Below are 18433 nucleotides of genomic sequence, written 5' to 3' on the forward strand. Positions count from 1 at the left end.
CGTCAGTCACCTGGTCAGGGTGCAAGCAGAGACCTTTCGAAGATCCGCATCCATAGATTTTATTTCCTGAAGGCCACACTGCCTCCTCTTTCCAAAGCAGGAGTCAGAAGCAGGAAGACCCTCCCTGCCCTCTCCTCTGGGTGGGCTGCAGTGAGCCCAGGGAGACTTCTCTCTTCTGTGCCCCGGTTAACGGGGGGATGAGAGGGGAGCCAAGGATGAGCAGAAGCCTCACCAGTGCCACCCTGAAGGCCTGGGCAGAGGGGACCTGGGACACAGGCAGAGGTTCCCACTATTGGGCTACCCTCTCGCCCCCAAAGAACCTACAACAGTAGCGCTCAGAAATCCAGCAGCTGGCTGACTGAAAGAAGGAATCAAGGGCTGTTTCGCCACGCCACACACACACCAACTTGAAAATATCCCCAGGTCCTACGATCCCTCACTCCGAGCAGGACCGCACCCAGGGCCTCTGGATGCAACCTGCTGCAGAAAAATCTGCATTTCCAGGCAGGTTTATCTGCCCCAGGCTCTGAGACAAAATTCCCCTTAATTACTGACCTGCAGCTAAGATTCTAATCTTGCTCACACACCCAGGGAGGTTTAGCCCCGTCAGGGAGGGTCCAGATGGGAGGCGATTCAGACAACTGTGACATTTCAAAAAGGGAATTTCTGGTTGAAGTTAGTGGTCTAAAGACGCCATGGCAAAGCAGAGGGTCCTTCCGCAGAAAGGCCGTGACTTCCAAACCCATCTTCAATGATGATTCAAAACCTGACAGGAAGGGTCTTACTTGGAAGAACCAAGATGGAAACTGAGCTGAGTTGACAAGAGCCAGAAAGACAAGGTCTCCACCAGAATTGATGACCCAGGGGTCTGGAGTTAAGAAAATAGTGACCAGAACCCTGAGTGATGGGTGGCCACCAGCACCTCCAGGCCCTGGCCCCAGGCTCTCTGCAGAGCATTAACAACCAAGTAGACAGTTCTAACTCTCACAATCATCCTCTGATACGAGCCTCATTATCCCCATTTTAAAGATATGAACACTGAGGTCCGAAGTCAGATAAGCAACATGCCCTAAAGTCTCACCCAGCCAGCATCCAAACCCAGGTCAGATCAGCTGGAAACAGCATTACACTAGAGGATCTACAGACCCACTCTAGGATTCCAGGATGACCCAGCAATCAAACAGTCCCCAGGGAGGTCAAATTCCTCTGCCCGTTTCTCCCTCCAGCAGGATATCATGGTGTGCCGCAACTTCTGGACGAGGAGACAATCCTACCTCATGTAACCCAAGCTATTTGCTCCCACAGGGGGATGTTCTGCCCTGAGTCCTGCACACTCTCTTCCCCATCTATCCTGGACACACAGTCCACACGTTCAAGATGTCTGGGTGGGGAGTAGAGATTCCGTAAGTGTATCACTCTGCGAAGTCTTTTATTATTGTTTGTCCCCTTTGAAACCAAATAGCTATCATGGGTGCAAACCCAGAATCATGTATTCGGCGGCGCCATGGTCAAAATGACTGAACTATGTATGGTCCGCCTACGCCTGGTTGTGCGCTGCATGCTGAGTCTATAAAGATCAGAGACCCAACCCTCGACCTCGAAACATTGACAGTGCAGTGGAGGCAACGTCTGTTCCAACACCGTGGGGTGAGTGCTAAGATGTCTGGAAGAATGCAGGGGAGCTGTGTCGGCGAAGTCTTCCCAGGAGATTAACACCCAAAGCTAAGAAGTGAGAACAGGTTCATCTGGCTAAAAGGAAAAGAAAAAGAAAAGAGATCACAGCAAAAAGCATGAATAATGCAGGGGCAGGGAGGGCATAGCTCAGTGGTAGACTGTATGCCTAGCATGCACGAAGTCCTGGGTTCAATCCCCAGTACCGCCATTTAAAAAGTAAATAAACCTAATTCCCTCCCCCTTCAAAAAAAAAAGCACAAAGCATGCAGTCAAAAATGGACAAAGAATCTGAATAGACATTTTCCCGAAGAAGATACACAAACTGCCAATTAGCACATGAAAAGACACTCGTCATTCTCAGTCCTCAGATAAATGCACATCAAAACCACAGTAAGATACCCCTTCGTATCCACGACCATGGCTATAATTACAAAGACAGATAATAAGTGCTGGTGAGGAGACAGATAAATTGGAACTCTCATACACTGCCCTTGGGATTGTAAAATGCTGTCACCACCTTGCAGAAGTCTGGCAGTCCCTCAAAATGTTAAACATAGAGTTACCATAGGACCCAGCCATGCCACTCCTAACTATATACCCAAGAGAAGTGAAAACCTATCTACACAAAAACTTGTACACAAAGGTTCATATGAGCAATATTCCTAATGGTCAAAAAGGAAAAACCCAAATGTCCAACAACTGATGGATGGATAAATGAAATATGATGTACCAGTACAATGGAATATTATTCGGCCATAAAAAAGAATGAAGTACTTATTTATGCTACAACATGCAGGGACTCTGAAAATAGTATGTGAAATAAAAGCCAAACACAAAAGGCCACCAATTCTATGACTCCATTTATATGCAATGTTCAGAAGAGGCAAATCTACAAACAGGCAGTGGATTAGTGGTCGTGTGAAGTTGGAGTTTGGTGGGGAAACGAGGAGTGACTGCTAACAGAGATGGAGCGATGACAATGTTCTAAAATTGATCCTGGTAACGAATGCACCACCCTATGAACATGCTGGGAAAAAATCACTGAACCACACACTTACAATGGTATGTGAATTATATCTCAGTAGAGCTGTTAAAATCAAAAGAAAACAGGATGGGAGTAAAGAAAGGATGGGGAGGAAGGTCATGTCAGGGAGAAGAAAGCAGGACGTGCCAAGGACACACCCAGGAAAGCCAAGGTACATCCCAGAATTGAGTGGTCCCACCTGGATGTGACAGCATTATGCATATGGAGAAATGGCTAAAACACCGCTGGGGACAGAGGCAGAGGCTACGGCACAAAAAGCCTTATAAGCAAAGCTAAGTCGTCTTACATCCTAAAGGCAACGCAAAACCTAAGGAAAGTCTTAAACAGGAGCACTCCGTGATCAGACTGGCTGGAAAAATCACTGTGGCATCATTGTGGAGAAGGGACTTCACTGAGGGATTAAAGGAACAGCCACTGCTTTTAGGCAGCCATCCAGGCAAGAGAAGAGAGGCCAAGTCTGAGCAGTGCAGGCCTGCGTGTTCTACCCGGGGGGCCAAAGAGGATGCCTGCTTTGTGGCACCACCACCAACTCTGGTTTCATGCCCTAGGGCACGGGCCCACTTGTTCTGAGCCCCACAGCAACACTTGCAAAAGCGAATTTCCATCCAGATCCTTGAAACAAACCTTTCCTTCGCCCCAGGATCAGCAAAGATTAAAAGGAAAGCCTAAATCCTGTAGCAGCCTCTTACACATCACCTCTCCCAACAAACAAAGCTTCTTTCTCATTGTAAGAGCCTCTTCTGGGAGCATCCGGGCAGCCAGGGGCCCATCAGACCCAGGAAAGAAGCAATTACGACTAATTAGCCCGGCCTGAGCAACGGCAAGGATTCTGCAGCAGTTTCAGAAAACTAGAACCGGCCAGCAGCGATGGTTCACTTCCTTTAACTAGTAGGACCTGTGTCCTGAAAACCGCCCCCAAAAGTGCTCTCCAGTCGTGCTAGTCAAAGTGTGGGCCCAAGACCAGCAGCATCTCTGTGTTAGAGCCTGTTAGAAACGCAGACTCTCAGGCCCCAGCCCAGACTGTCAGAAGCCAAATCTGCATTTAGTAAGATGCCCAGGGGATCTGTGCCCATGGGTGGGAAGGCCCTGACCACAATGCTGCAACCAGACAGTCTCGTACCTGATCTCAGAGGGGCCCATAGAAAAAGGTTTCTCCCACCCCAGCAGCTCCTGCCCACAATGGGAGCCCCAATTAACTGGCAGCTCTCAGCATTCCACTTGGCAGGATCCCCAGAACGTGTGGGATGTAGACTCCATTAACAGAGTGTATACAAGGTGCCAGCTACCCTCACAGGAGCCCAAGGAAGCTGAGGAAGATTCTGCAACTCGCCTAGGGTCTCGCAGGCGGCAGAGCGGAGCCAGGATTTGAACCCAGAGCTGCCTGCCACACTCTTGTCCTGCACTCCGAGGCCCACATGGAGGGAGGTTCTGGCCACGTCCTTGAACAAGTCCAAGCAGTGGAAGTAGCTGCAGGGCTCACATTCAAGCCCACAAACCCAACCACACAAGGCAACCAGCATCCCCTTGGAACCAAAAAACTGCCTTGAGATGTGGCAGCCACATCCCCAACGCACGTTTTTCCAAACACTGTTGGTACCTGGCAAGACCATTCCAGGCTCTCTCTCTGCCATCATGTTCGCACTGCAGTCAAGACGCTGGGCCCGCCACGCCCGCCGCGTCACTCACCACTCTGCCCCCAGCCTCTCTTCCTCCACAGCTGGCTCCTCATCTGGTAAAACATTGAGCCCTGCCTCCACCTGTGATGGAAGGTCCCTCTGGGCAAACAGGAACACCAGCTTCCCCCATCTCCACACCTCTGTCCTCTCACAGTCAAGTCTAATTCCAAAATCTGTGTTCTTTCCATGACCCTGTGTAGCCTCATATCATCCACAAAGGATAAAGAAAAAAGAAAGTAACCGAAATCCAATCTAATTCCAGGATTTAATCATGACTGGCAAACTTAAAAACCCCTTAGGGTGTTCAAATGTTCTCCTACTCAAATCGTGGCTCAGAGGCCGGCTGCTTCAGCACCACCTGGGAGCCAGTTAGGTAACACAGAGTGTCCGCCCCGCCCCAGCCCCACCGAATCCAAACCTGCATTTTAACCAGAGCCCCGTGTGATCTGCACACACACTAATATTTGAGACGTGCTGGCCTTAAAGCCCTTCATGGTAATGTCATACAGGTAGATTCCACATGCCCACACCAAGAGAGAGGCCCCAGCATCCAGAACCTTCTGTATAATATGAAAATATAAGATTGAGTACCAGATTAGTAGATTTTGTGGTATGCCCTCGATTATTCAAAACTCAAGTTTTATTTTTCACTCCAAGCACAACAAAGGTTTGTAGCCATTTATCAATAAAACACTTGCTAAAATAAAAACAGTCGACTCCAACTTTCTATTTCTATTTCCACATTGTGTCACGAATCAAAAACAAATGCCTCAATGACACTCATTCTTCCATGAACCACTGCTCAAGAATTCCTGTCGTGATTAAATTAAGACAAGGACTCATTTCTGTAGAATTTTTTAAAATATCTCTGAAGGGTTCTCACAACTCAATTAGTTTTTTGTTGATGAATCCTGGAGTCCTCAGTGCATTTGACAAGCCAATGAGAAGAGAGGAGGAATTGAGGCATCTGAGAAAGAACAATGGATGCTAAGTGACAAGTCTTTTAGAGAAGTCACCCACCAGAGTCACCTGGAGGGGCCAGGCCAGCACATCCCCAAGGGCTCCCAGAGGAAGACTTTGGCCCCAGGTCTTGGCTGTATCCACTGATACAGCTTTGTGGAGAGCCTGGCCCACACAGTAGGCGCTCAAATATAAATATTTGTTTTTGTTGAACCAAAAGTTGTGACAGATGCATTTACTGCAAACAAACAAAAAAAAATCATAGGCAGTCTGGGATCAGGCCAAGAATCCACTGGTGCGCCCAGCAGCACTCAAGATGCCAGGATAGCTCGGGGGAGGGAGTGATTTGAAAGACCAGTCAGAGTTCATCCTGGTCTCAGGAGATAACGGCACCTGTGAGGCTGAAGTCCAGGGGAGCTCATCAGACATGGAGAGTTCCAGGCCTCATCCCAGACCTACCAAGTCAGAATCCAGCCAACAAGACCCAGAAGTCTTGCTCTAGAGGCATCAAAACCAGCTTGAGAAGCACTGCTCAAAGTATGGTCATAAAACACTGAGGCTGAACTAGCCCAGAAGCGGGGCATCCCCCTGAGTGAGGCTGCACCTGGTGGTCCCAGGAGCTGTCCACGAACAGGAAGCTCTCCCCTTCTCTCCTTTTGGGCATGTGGCTAGAGTGCATTTCCACAGTCACTTGAACTTTAGCATGGCTGGGCTTTAGTCAATGAGTTCTAAGCACAAATGTCATGTGTCACTTCCGGGATGAATATGATCACCAGCAGGATTCCAGACAGTGGTTATTCCCTTATCCTGGGTCCTGGAGGGTCTTACAGCCCCAAACCCACTTGCAACAGACTTTTAGCATGAGGTAGATGCAAACCTCTGTTGTTTTCAAGCACTAAGATGTGGGGGTCGTTTGCTATGGCAGCATCACCTAACCCATCCTGACTGGCACAGCACCTAAGCCCCCGATGCCACCATCTTCACAACATCTCTCTTACTCCCTATGGAGAATGGCTCAAACACATCTTTCCTTGAGAAAAGGACCTCTCTTTAAACCCTGAACAGTGTTACTTAACTCAATTACCTTCTACACTCTTCCTTCTTCACTCCAACAGTCATCTTATTTTCTCCTTCCCCTAGATTTCCCCACGTATTTGTGCTTTTATCTTATTGTACCGTATGCTTTTTGGTAAGCTGCTTTATATCCTTTTCTCGACAAGGTGATAGACAGACAGTCACATGTACAGACACACCAGACTTGGCTCCAAATGAATTTTGCCTGTTTCCAAAAAAAAAAAAAAAAAAAAATCAAATCCACCCCTCGAAAGACAAAAATTTGCTGTTACAGAGGATATTTAAAAGCATATGGTCCTGGGCCAGGCCAGCATCCCTTCAACCTGTTCTTGGCACAAAAGAACACATAGAGCATGCATTGGAAACACTGTCTCTGCTTTTAAAAAACAGTTCATTCTTGGAAACACTATCTCTATTTGCCTCGTCATAAGGCAAAGTCTGAACCATGCTAACTCCTTGAAAACACTTAGTATCACTGACAAAAAATGTTTCATTTATAAAATTGAGCTGAGTTCCCTCTGCGTGTCTGGCCTGTGTGAAGCACAGGTGAACCTTATTTTAACCAGTCCCTCCTGATGGGCAGGTAAGGCGTGGCCAATCTGTGCTCTATTATAAACAGTGCTGCGAAAGGCACTCTGGTGCTTACAGCGTGCCTACCAGACGCTTCCTGAGCCCAGATTTCCAGACGTGGAATTGCTGGACCAGAGGGCATGCACGTTAAGGTTTCAAGGTATACTGCCAAATTTCCCTCCAGGATGCGCATGGCAATTTCCCTGCACCCTTGCCAACACTCATTCTTTTATTTTAACCACTTTCATCAAAGCTATCTTTTACAAAAAAATTTGCAATTCTTTGATTACTAGTGAGGCTGAATATGCTGATGACTGCATATCTTTTATGATAAAGTGTCTATCCAAGCTCTTTGCCCATTCTTATAATGATGTGTTCCTTTTTTCTTTTCTAATCATTTTTAAAAGTACTTTCTGCATTAAGAGCATGAACTTCTTCCCAATTTTTATTTGCCTTTTACCTCATTGTTTTAAGGAAGTGGTTTCTGGTGGCAGCATGGACGATGCACAGATGAGGAAAATACAACAGGAAGTGTGTATCACAACTGGCCTGCAGAGGTGAGGCCCTCAGCGCCTACAGTCAATCCGGCAGCAAGTCCTTTTGATTCGATCGATCGACAAAACACATGCCCAAAGCACCTACTTCTATCTCAGCATCTCCACTCCCATCGCCCTGCTCCGAGCTTCCTAACTCATCTTCTTCCTTCCCCTCTGCCCTCTTTAAATCCATTCTCCACATTACACCCTAGGTGAGCTTTCCAAAACAAATCAGAGCACAACAGCCCCTTCCCTCAAACCAGAAGTCTTTCTGCTGCATTCAGACACCTACCAACCACTAAAAAGAAAGGATAATTAGGTAACATGATAGAGGTGTTAAATATCACTATCATGGTAATATATAAATGTATCAAATTAACACGGTATATACCGGGACTTGACACAAGATTGTATGTCAAAGATACTCAATTTTAAAAAATCATTGATAGGGAGGGTACAGCTCAGTGGAAGAGTGCACACTTAGCATGCACGAGGTCCTGGGTTCAATCCCCAGTACCTCCACTTAAAAGAAGAAAGCAATTAAAAATACATAAGTAAACTTAATTACCTACCCCACCAAAAAACAAAAAAAAATAATCATTGGTAGCTTGAAATCAGCCACAGCGAGAGTATTTACACCCTGGAAATTGGTAAATGCTACAAATCAGAACTTCTCTCTCTCTCCGCCTGCCACCCTCCACCCCACCAAAGCTGGCTGTTCAACATTTACCAGCACACCAGTGGAGGCAGAAGCAGCTTTAGACAGTGCCAGTCCTCCCAAAAACTGCTGAGAAGGAGAGGAGGGAGCTCCAGACAAGCGTCTGTCTGTCCCTGGCAAAAGTCTGGGTGGACAACAGAGCCCCACACGGGGAAGGACAGTTCAGCAGATGCCCAAATGACACTGAGGAACAGCTGGGCCCTTGGAATGATGCTGTTTTCGGTTTAGTCCCCACCAGCACATAAAGCAAACCTGGGGAAAGGCAAGGAACCTCAAATTATTTGACATCTCTTCCACCATGCAGAATAGAGACTCGAAATAGCAATTCTCATAGAAAAATCAAGTTCTGCACATTGTGGGGGTAAAAAACAACTCTGCAACTTACCTGCCTCCCTCTGTGTCACATCCCAGCCTCTCTTGCCCCGGCTCCCTGCTCTCTATCCATTCGGGAATACTCTGGCTCTCTACAACATATGAAACACACTCCCCTCTTCAGGGTTATCTGCAGTTGTAGTGCAGGTACTTACACTCCCCCCAGATACTCACATGGTGCACTCCTCTGTCTGCATCACTCCAGTCTCTGCTCAGGCATCCCCCTCCTTGGGGAAGCCTTCCCTGAGAGTCTTAAGGAACCCCTTGCCTCCACCCCATACCCCTACTCTGTCACAGTACCCTGTTTTTTTTTGGCCCCATGCCATTTTGAAATTATCTTTCTTTTCTTTTGCTAGTTTACCATCTCCCCAACTAAAAGGTAAGCTTCTTTTCTATGCCTTTCACTGCGTCACCTCCAGCACCTACAACAGCACCCACAGCTCACCCTAGGTGCTCAAATTAGGGATTGTTGAATGAATGAACGATCAACTTCTGAACAGGGATTGGCAAACTACACACAGCCCATAAGCTAAGAATGAGCTATCCATCTTTAAATGGTTGAAATCAAAGCAAAAGAAGAATACTGCCTGGCACAAATTCAGATCTCAAGATCCAAAAATAAAGTTTTATCCGAACGCAACCACGCCCACTGGTTTCGGGACTGTCGATAGCTGTTTCATGCTTCATCGGCAGAGCTCGGTAGCTGTGACAGAGACCAGATGGGCGCTCGCAGCTTCTCGCCGACTCCGGTGCTCTACCAAACACAGGGATGCAGCTGTAACTCGGTTTCGCCTCTTGGCCCACAAAACCTAAAATGTTCCCTGGCCCTTGACAGAAAAAGTTTGCCATCGCACGTTGAGAAGGAGAAAGCTTCGAGGCATGTTGCTAAGGGAGAGCAGACAAGGCTTGGTAACAGAATGAACAGGAGGGAAAGGGCGGGGGAGGGGAGGGGCAGAGGCAGGTGACATGATGGAGAGCGAGATGGTAGGGACATTCACGACGCTTTGGAGGGTGGGGGAAGAAGGCAGCAAAGGGAAGAAAGAGATGAAGAGTTGAGTCTGGACATGTGACTAGTGAGTACCTTGAGACTGAGTCTGGACACTGGCTCTAGAGTGAGGGAAACACAGAGAGCCAGGAAGTGAACCTAACAAACCTTTATCAGATGATTGGACAAACAGGTGACACTAAATGTGAAAGAAGGGGTGGGTGGGTCCTCTTAGGAATCCACAAGAACCTCACACAATTCACACACTCGTTGCAATGGATCCTCCACAATGTCACCCCAGGCTCTAATTCTCCAAAGGACAAGCCAGTCCGAAGCCAGTCCGACCTGCTGGCCACCATTTCTACATCTCCCCATGGGGATAACCACCACCCAGATGCTCGCCATTGCAGGGAGACTAGAATATACTCATTTTGCAGTTAAGTACCGGGGGGACCAGTGCTGACATTTTTTTAAAGAGCTTGTCACGTGTTGCCTTGCCGCTGGGAGCAATGAGGGAGCAAGCCGGGAGAAGCACGTCCCCTGGAGGGGCCCGACAAAGACCCTAACACCTTACACAGATCCGAGCTTTCCTGGTTTACCAAATGTTTTCTCTCACTAGCCAGGTGGAGTCCAGCATCCGTGCTCGTAGACGAGGTCAACCAGGCTGTGAGATAAAAGCTGGGCTTTTCCAGGCTGAGAAGAATACAAGCCCGTCAGCATCTCATTCATGTTTCTAGCTGGTCACGGACGGCAGGGATTCACGTGGTGGTTAACAGATGTCAGGGATTCCTGCCGACTTGTTGCTAAGGGAACTTTTGTGAAGATGCCCCGAATCCAGAGAACCCATAATCCCTGCCTACCGCTTTGAAGTCCTGTGAAGTGGCCACCTGACCAGACCCGCACACGGCAGTGAAGGGGGGGGCTCCCCTGGAGCAGAGGCAGAGAGAGGGTGGCACCAAGGTAGAGTTTCCAACCGAGGGAGCCACAAACTCGGGCCACAGCCCCCTAATCAAAGGGCAGGATGACTGAGTGATGATTCCAGAAAGCACTTGAATCTTTTTGGTCACAATTACATGCTCCACAAAACACCAGCCCTAATTTTACTTTGTGAACAGAGCTAACGACCGCCTGAAAAAAATCAGCATGAGGGACAAGGTCACACCCCTTGTAGGTAATTTCCACGTTACAGAAAGACAAGCCCGGTATGAAAATCAATTTGCGCCACCCAGCAAGTACCTGCTAGATGTCAGACAGCTCAGATACACCATGTCCATTAATAACCAGCACCCAACAGCCCCGACCTGAAAAAGCTGGGCTGGTGCGCTGATGGCCCGGGAGACAGACCCCAGGCTTCAGGGACAGGAAAATCTGGTTTCAAATTCAGCTGCCACCATTTGTCCTATGGGATAAAGAAATTCCTGGTGTCTTTTTTTTTTTTTTTTAAATGGAGGCACAGGGGATTGAACCCAAGACCCTGTGCATGCTAAGCACACACTCTACCACTGAGCTATATACCCTCCCCCACTCCAAGTAATCCCTGGGGTCTTTAAAAAAAAAAAAAAAGCCTCCAAGGATGGTGACAGACTACCCTTCTGAGGCAGCCAGTTTGCAAAATGGCCCTCAATAAACCTTGCCTTGCTGCATCCACACCTGTTTGCATCTCCCTCCCACACTGAATCCGGACTGGTCCTGCAACTCACTTTACCAATGGGACATGCTGGAACTGATGTGCTAGTTCTGAGCCTAAGCCTTGAGAAGGCCTGGCAATTCGCACTTCTGTGTTCCTGGAAGCCAGTATGTAAAAACTCCAACCGCCCCCTGCTGAAGAGAAAGGCAGCAGAGGATAAGACGCCAGGCAGAGAGGGAGGCCCCGGGGAAGAGCACCAAGACACCAGACATGGGAGTGAAGATGTCATTTTGGAGGTTCCAGCCCAGCTGAGCCTCCAGGACCCTAGCGGCAGCCACCATCCAACTGCAAATGCGCGAGAGGAACCAAGATAGACCAGAAGAACTGCCCAGCTGAGCCCCATCGACCCACAGAAATGAAGAAGATAGTAAGTGGTTGTTTTGTGACGTTAAGTTTGGGGGTGGCTTGTAACATAGCAATGGATAAAACATTATCCCTTAATTATCTACAGCCCAGCCCACATCCCCAGCTCTGTATCCCTCTCCCCCCAGCCACATCTTGTAAACTCTTGCAGCACAATCACATGAACCCAAAACGGGAGAACAGAAGGTGGAGAGAAGGAGGTCAAGTCCAAGGGTGACCCTCTGCAGCCAACTGGTTTGGTGGGCAGTCTCATATTCTGTTAGTACCTCTGAGGTCCAGACCTTGCAGCCAGGTCATGGATTCTGAGAACAGCACCCTCATTCAAGGAAAGCTGTTGTGTCTGCATTCCAATCTTATTACCCACCAGCATGACTTCCCAAGAGCTCTGGCCGTTTTCGAAGACGTCTTACAGCATCTTCCACATCCCTAATTTCCTCTCTTCATTCGAGGTAAGAGCATCACCTCGGCTCCTTCTTGACCATGTCTCTCTCAGCTTCTCTCCCTCCTCATGGCTGAACAGACCCTCAAGAAAGATGCTTCTGGTGGCTTCTATCTAAAGGCCTTGATAACTCCTGGGCAGCTGTGGGCCTTATCTGCTAGGCCTCCTCCCTTCTCTGGGAGCAGCTGGCTCCCTCCTCCCAGCACCCTCTGGAAGGCTGCCCACCTGCAGGATCCTTGCAGCCACTAGTTGCCCACCATCACTGCTTGGCTGAGGCTTCCCTGGTGGCCACCCTGTCCCACCATTTCCTTGGGGTCTTGACCAAAGAGATTTCCCCAGTAACCAGAACCAGAACCTCCACCAAACTGGCCTCTCCCCCAGGGCTGGCTGGCCACCAGGGCAGATCTTCTGGCCCTCTCAGTCAGCTCCCAGCTCCCCTTCATGGGACATGCTTCCTGTAAACCAGGGCCACTTGGTTCCCCTTTTTTCACATGCACAAGGGGGAAATACTCGGGGCATGTTCATTTTGCACACACTGCTCTCAATCTTTAGCACATTTTTGCCAAGATGGGGTTTCCTGGAATCACTCTTTCCACCAGAGAGCACATGGTACACTGGGGCAGGGGTGATGCTGGCGGTGCCATCTCAGCTGTGTACCCACCCTCCCCCTCCTCCTGCAGGAGGCTGGTGAGGTCCATTCTGTCTGTACTTGTAACCCCAATAGCTCCCCTGGCCGTCTGAACTCCATGCTCCCAGCAAGCTCGTTGCCAGGCACCCCAGTAGCGGAGGTTTTTCCACTTCTCGTATCCCTGGGCCCCTTCTCTTGCCTCCTGGCTTCTGCACCAACTGCCAGCCTTGAGGAACACATGACTGGTGCTCCTTTAGACTCAGGATTCGTTACTTTGGCCAGTCCACCACCAGTGACCCCTCGGGAGTTCTGCATTCTCCACTCATCCACTTTGTCTCTGGGGACTCACTCCATCCCAAGGGACTCTACCTGCATATACTCCATCTGTACCCAGCCCTGAGGTCCAGCCTGCTCATGCACAAGGTTACCAGACACAAAGGGCCCTGTTGAAACTGCATCTGTTTTGCCCTGAAAAGAGTCCCAGGGCTGAGGCCCACTCCTGCCTTGGCTGGGAAAACCAGCCAGCTCTGGGTGAAACCAAACTTCAGGGTTCACAGAAGAGATGCTCTATGTGGGAAGGAGCCACTGCCCTCACTGTCACCCCAGCATCCCAGCCTCCCCTCATGGATGCTGTCACCAGCATGCTGACCTCAGGGGCTGCACTGGCCCTTTCCCACAAAGACCCAGATCCTGCCTTCACTTGCCTTCTGGTACATTTGGGCCCAGGGTATTGGATTTAAAAGAGACATGGGAACATTCAGTCAGCTGAGCCACTAACCAAGTATACCAACATAACTCCTTGGGTGATTGCCTTCACCTGTCTCATACTCAGTTTGTCTGCCTATAAAATGGGGATAGTGCCTCCCCTTCCCAGGGCTGTCAGGTGAATTGCTGACCATGTATGTACCATGCCAAGTAGGTGCTGAACAAATGGAGGCTCCTCTGGGGTACTGCTCACACAGATGGGTAGACGTCTGAGAGCCCCTTAGGCGACAGAGATTTCCTGTGTATGTGTATGCCACAGAACTGAGATTGACACACCCACGACTGTCCCAGATGATCTTTCTGCAGGTTCCCCTGGGTCTGATTCACTTTCCCCAGGAAGAGAAAGCTGAGCCACTTCACTCTTGCTAACACAGCCTACAAACACAGCAGCCTCACCCCCACCCAACACACAGCTGGCTCAGTCCAGCCAGGGACGCTCCTCACCGGACCTCCAGAAGCCAAATTTCCACATCAGTATTTCCTGGAAAACTGTGGCCACCGGAGGACTCTATAATAGTCTCTCCCAGGGCTTCTGGGCTGGAAACAGGAGGCTCCAGGTCTTCAGAAGTAGCAACTCACTCGCTTTCTTTCACTCCTGAATCTCAAGAAGGGAACCAGGAAAGCTGAGGAACACCTGAGCCTCTCCCACGCACACAGGTTCTCAAATTACAGAACCCAGAAGGTCCCAAACATACTCAGCAGACAGCCTGTGAAAGCTCCTTCTAGCCTCAACTTTACTCAAATGCTACTAATCCATTTAGGGGAGATTTTGCTGGTTACCCCGAACCTGAAAGAGACGTACCTGCAGGAGGCCAGGCTCTGTTTTTGATAATGTTTCCACGGGCTATTTCTCAGGCAAGCTCACCCATAACCAATTCGCCTCTATCTTTCTTTTTTTCTTTTTGGAGTTGCACAGAGTATTTTCAGTCAAAATTTGCTACTTTGTTCTTCATGAAGTAGGTCAGAGGTTAAATTATTAATGAATTCAATCTCTATGATTTGGACAGTGTTTTGCCAGAATATTCCTGTGTGCTCACAGTGTCTACAGCAGTCCTGGGGTCGCGCAGCCTTTCACTAAAGGGAACATCCCGTAATCCCCCGCGTCCCCCCACCAAAGGACTTTAGAAACTTCAGATCCCACTCAGTCTGTAACCATGAGCTCTGCAATGGGAGGACAGTGAGGCCTCCCAACTGTCACCCAGACAATAAACAGCCAGCTGGCTTGGCTCAGCAGGTCCTGTGAAGCCCCGGGGCCAGGCCAGAACCCCAGGACAAGCCACTTTTCAGGTTCTGAACCTTGGCCTGGGGAAGCTGGGTCGGGGAGGAGGCGCTGGCCGGGGGCTGCGGCACGCCTGGATCAAGCCTGCGGACGGGGCTCGGGCTGGTGGCCAGCCAGGCGCAGCTGACCAGCAAGTGGGCGGCCCCGAGGCGGTCAGGCAGTCCGACCCGCCGCAGCACGACCGTACACGGGTCGGCAGGCTCGGGGCTCCGGGGCCCAGGCGGTGCCACTTTTCCGATCCCGATCCTCCGTGCGTCTTCCCCAGACCGCGGGCTCGGCAGCCCTCTGGCGGCTCCGGCCACCGCCGGAACGCGCCCGCCCGCTCGCTCCAGAACTCATACAGGCAACAAGTTCTCGCTTCCTCGGGGCGGCCACGATGTGCTCGCGAGGCCCGGCACGGGGGGCGCTCGGGGGTCGAGCCCCGCACTGCCCACGCCCCGAGGAGCGCCCGCCGCCCTCGCGGCTCCTAGGAGCGCGCGGCCCCGGGTCGGGTGCCCCTCGGGAAGGGGTGGCTCCGGTCTCCGCGGCGCGGGCAACAGGTCTGCATGCACGCCGAGGACGGATGCCCCGGCCTCTCAGCCCCGGCCCTCGCTTCTTACCTCCAGCAACTGCACGTAGCTCGCTGGAAACCAGCCGCGGAGCCCGTCCTCCTTCTCGCCTTCCCACCAGCCGCCGTCCGGGACCTGCAGCAGCGTGATGAGCTCGCCCGCGGCGAAGCGCAGCCCCTGGCCATGCCGCTCCCCAGAGAAGGGGTACAGGGTCCGGCAGCGGGCGCCGGACATGGCCTTGGCGCCCGGGTTCACAGCGCAGCCTGCATCCCTGCCGAGCCCAGCGGGCTGGGCAGCGGCTCCGCCGGATCCCAGGCGCCCGGCGCTCCGGGCTCCCGCGCTCTGGGCGCGCGCCGTCTCGGGGGTGCACGGGGTCCCCGGCCGGGCGGGGGACGCACACCCCGCGCAGAGAAGCGAAGACTCGCGGGCTTCGGAGAGCGAGCGGCGACGCCCCCGGGCCAGGCGGCTCACGGCTCCCAGCTTGGGGCGGGGCTCAGGGGGAGGAGACCCAGGCACCGCGGGCTCCGGAGACAACTTCCCGGGGACGCGGAACGCGGGCAGCCGCCGCGAGGGCCCACCGGAGCCCGGGCGGCTCTGGCGCGCGGAAATGCGCAGCTCCCCGCGGAGGTGGGACCCGGAGCATCCCCCTCAGCCCGGCTCCGCGGCGAGGGAGTGGCGGCGGACGTGGAGAGGGGGCTGGCGGCCGGGCGGGGGCTCGCTCGGCGCGAGGGGGCGGGGCGGGGGCTGGACCAGGGCGGCCACGCCCGCTGAGGGCCGGGCGCTCCGTCGCAAAGGGGGCTGGTCACTGGGGAGGGGTCTCCCGGCTCACAACCCCACCGCCACCGAGAGCCGCGGGAATAGAAACGCCCGTCTCTGCCTGTTTTGTTGGCCTGGTGGCCCGTGGCGGGCGGGCGCCTCCTCTGAGGTGCCTGTGAGGGAATGTGTTTGTGGCCGTCACTATAGGGGTTGAACCTGGGGTTATACTTGACTCACCGGAAACTGGACAATGGGTGAAAGACAGGTTTGAAGCCAGGCGCCTCAGCCGGGAAGCCGGGTGGCAGCGTGTTACACCGGAGGGACAGAGCGGGGAGGCGACGGAGTCGGAACCCGAGTTGGTAGAATTGGAAGCAGGTCGATGGGCATCAAAGGAGAAGAGAGGGAAGGTGAGAGAAACAGCCCTCATGATATTGCATGCGAAGGGGAGGCTGGCCCTGGGTGCCAGACCTCTTGAAATAGAGATGGGCCAGGCTGAGGAGTCTACATTCATTTACTCAGTCAACAAACATTAGTGGGAGGCTACCACCTTCCACACAATGTGCCAGATAACTGCAAAATTCATTTGGACAAGCTCCTGCTATGCAGGGAGCAGTGGACCTAGGTGCTGAAGGAAGCTGACCTTAAACTGAGGATATAGAAGTAAAAGACAGCTTTCTTTGTTAGCCTACTCTATAGGAAAACTTAAATTCCACTTCCTAAATTGTAAATAGCTGGACTCTTTAATTTCTCTGTATACTTCTAATTGCCTATCCTTACATCCTCCTCAGTAACCTTCCATGGCTCCCTATTGCCCTTTACATTGAGTACTGACTTCTCAGCCTGTGCATTTCAGGCCCTCCCCCAGCCTCATCTCTCACTGTGCTTTCCTGGATACACTTTACCAAACCAATCTGGCTGGGCTGCCAGAGCCTTAAGACCTCTCACATCTTTCCATGCTTTGAATCGGTGGTTCTCATTAGAATCACCTGAGTAACTTTTTAAATGCTTATCCCCAGGCCCACCCTAGCTTTGAGAATCCCTGTTGAGCCACATTCTGCATTTAAGTCATCTCTCCTAGGCAGCCTCAGCCTGGCCTCTGGCAATAGGCAAGTTGACAAAGGCAGGTTGTTTATAATACTCCATCAATTGCAAACTCACAAACCCTTCCTTCTCTACAATCAAAGGGAAACCAACTCTTGACCACCGTCACCACTGAGAGTCCCTTAAAGCAGAGCTGTGAAATTTGATATAGAAAACAGTCACGAAAAGTAACTGACCTAATCAAGTCTTCTAAAAAATAATTTTATTTTTGTTTTTGGGGGGAGGTAATTAGGTTGGTTTGTTTATTTAAGTGGAGGTATTGGGGATTGAACCCAGGACCCTGTGCATGCTAAGCAAGCACTTGACCACTGAGCTATACCCTCCCCTCAATCAAGTGTTAAAGGGACTGGAATGCCCTGTATCTCGGCCATGTGTGACTGTCAACAGGTTAATCTCAGGTTTCGTATCTGATGATATGGCCCAGTTCAAGTTAGGACAGCTGGTCCAGAGCCTTCCTGCAACCCAAAATCCTCCAGGGTGCCCATCAGCAAACTGCGATTCAGTTTGGACTTGAGACATCTCAGCCTACACAGCATCCCACACACTTCAGTTCCAAATGACCCTCCCCAAACAGTTCTACAGCACCAAAAGTGAGCAAGGCTGTCAACCTCTTCAATTCTTTCATTTCATTCCTATAATCCTATGAGCTGGTGTGGTTATTGCCCCCCGTTTACAAGCAGAAAAACTGGGCTCAGAGGGTATGACTTGCCCACCATAATATATATGGCCAGTCAACAGCAGAGGTCAGGTCTGGCTTGTTGTACATCGAGCACTGCTTCTTCTAGTCCATGCTGCCAGAGTCAGAAACCTGTGTATCCTTGTGGCTCATCCACAAATAGCATTTTAAGAAAAGGCTGTCATCAGTCTTGATAGAAGTAAGACTGCACCAGCATCAGTGGAACTCCTGTCCCTGATCTCTTATCAATCAAGTGACCTCAGACAAATCCAGACACCTCTGGGTCTATTTCCCCACCTGTGACTGGAGGCTGAGTCCATCAGCTGGACTATGGGACTTGAGGTGGTTCAATATGTAAGCCCTTGGGGGGAGGGCATAACTCAGTGGTAGAGCGCATGTTTAGCATGCACAAGGTCTTAGGTTCAATCCCCAGTCCCTCTGTTAAAAAAAAAAAAATGTGTAGGCTCTGGTCTCCCTGTATCCAAACCTCAGTTCTGCCATCTTCTAGCTGTGGGCCCTTGCGCAACTTACTTAACCTCTCTGAGCCTCATTTTCCTCATCATTAGAAGATGATAGTAGTA

At 50.9% G+C, this 18433-nt stretch overlaps 1 protein-coding gene across 3 annotated transcripts in view; it reads right to left on the reverse strand.

Annotated features, from left to right (window-relative positions):
• GAS7 (growth arrest specific 7) overlaps nt 1-15974 on the reverse strand; it is a 184350-nt gene extending 168376 nt beyond the window's left edge. For 2 of the 3 annotated variants that reach the window (XM_031467634.2, XM_031467633.2), the window contains exon 1: nt 15371-15972. In XM_031467634.2, the coding sequence (XP_031323494.2) occupies nt 15371-15504 (134 nt within the window). In that variant the 5' untranslated portion in view covers nt 15505-15972. Of the gene's footprint in view, nt 1-15370 lie in introns of all 3 variants that reach the window. The other variant, XM_031467632.2, reaches the window with a different exon arrangement.
• Nucleotides 15975-18433: the final 2459 nt, after the last annotated feature.

This window comes from Camelus dromedarius, chromosome 16 (assembly GCF_036321535.1).
Source record: "Camelus dromedarius isolate mCamDro1 chromosome 16, mCamDro1.pat, whole genome shotgun sequence".
Classification (NCBI taxonomy): domain Eukaryota; kingdom Metazoa; phylum Chordata; class Mammalia; order Artiodactyla; family Camelidae; genus Camelus; species Camelus dromedarius.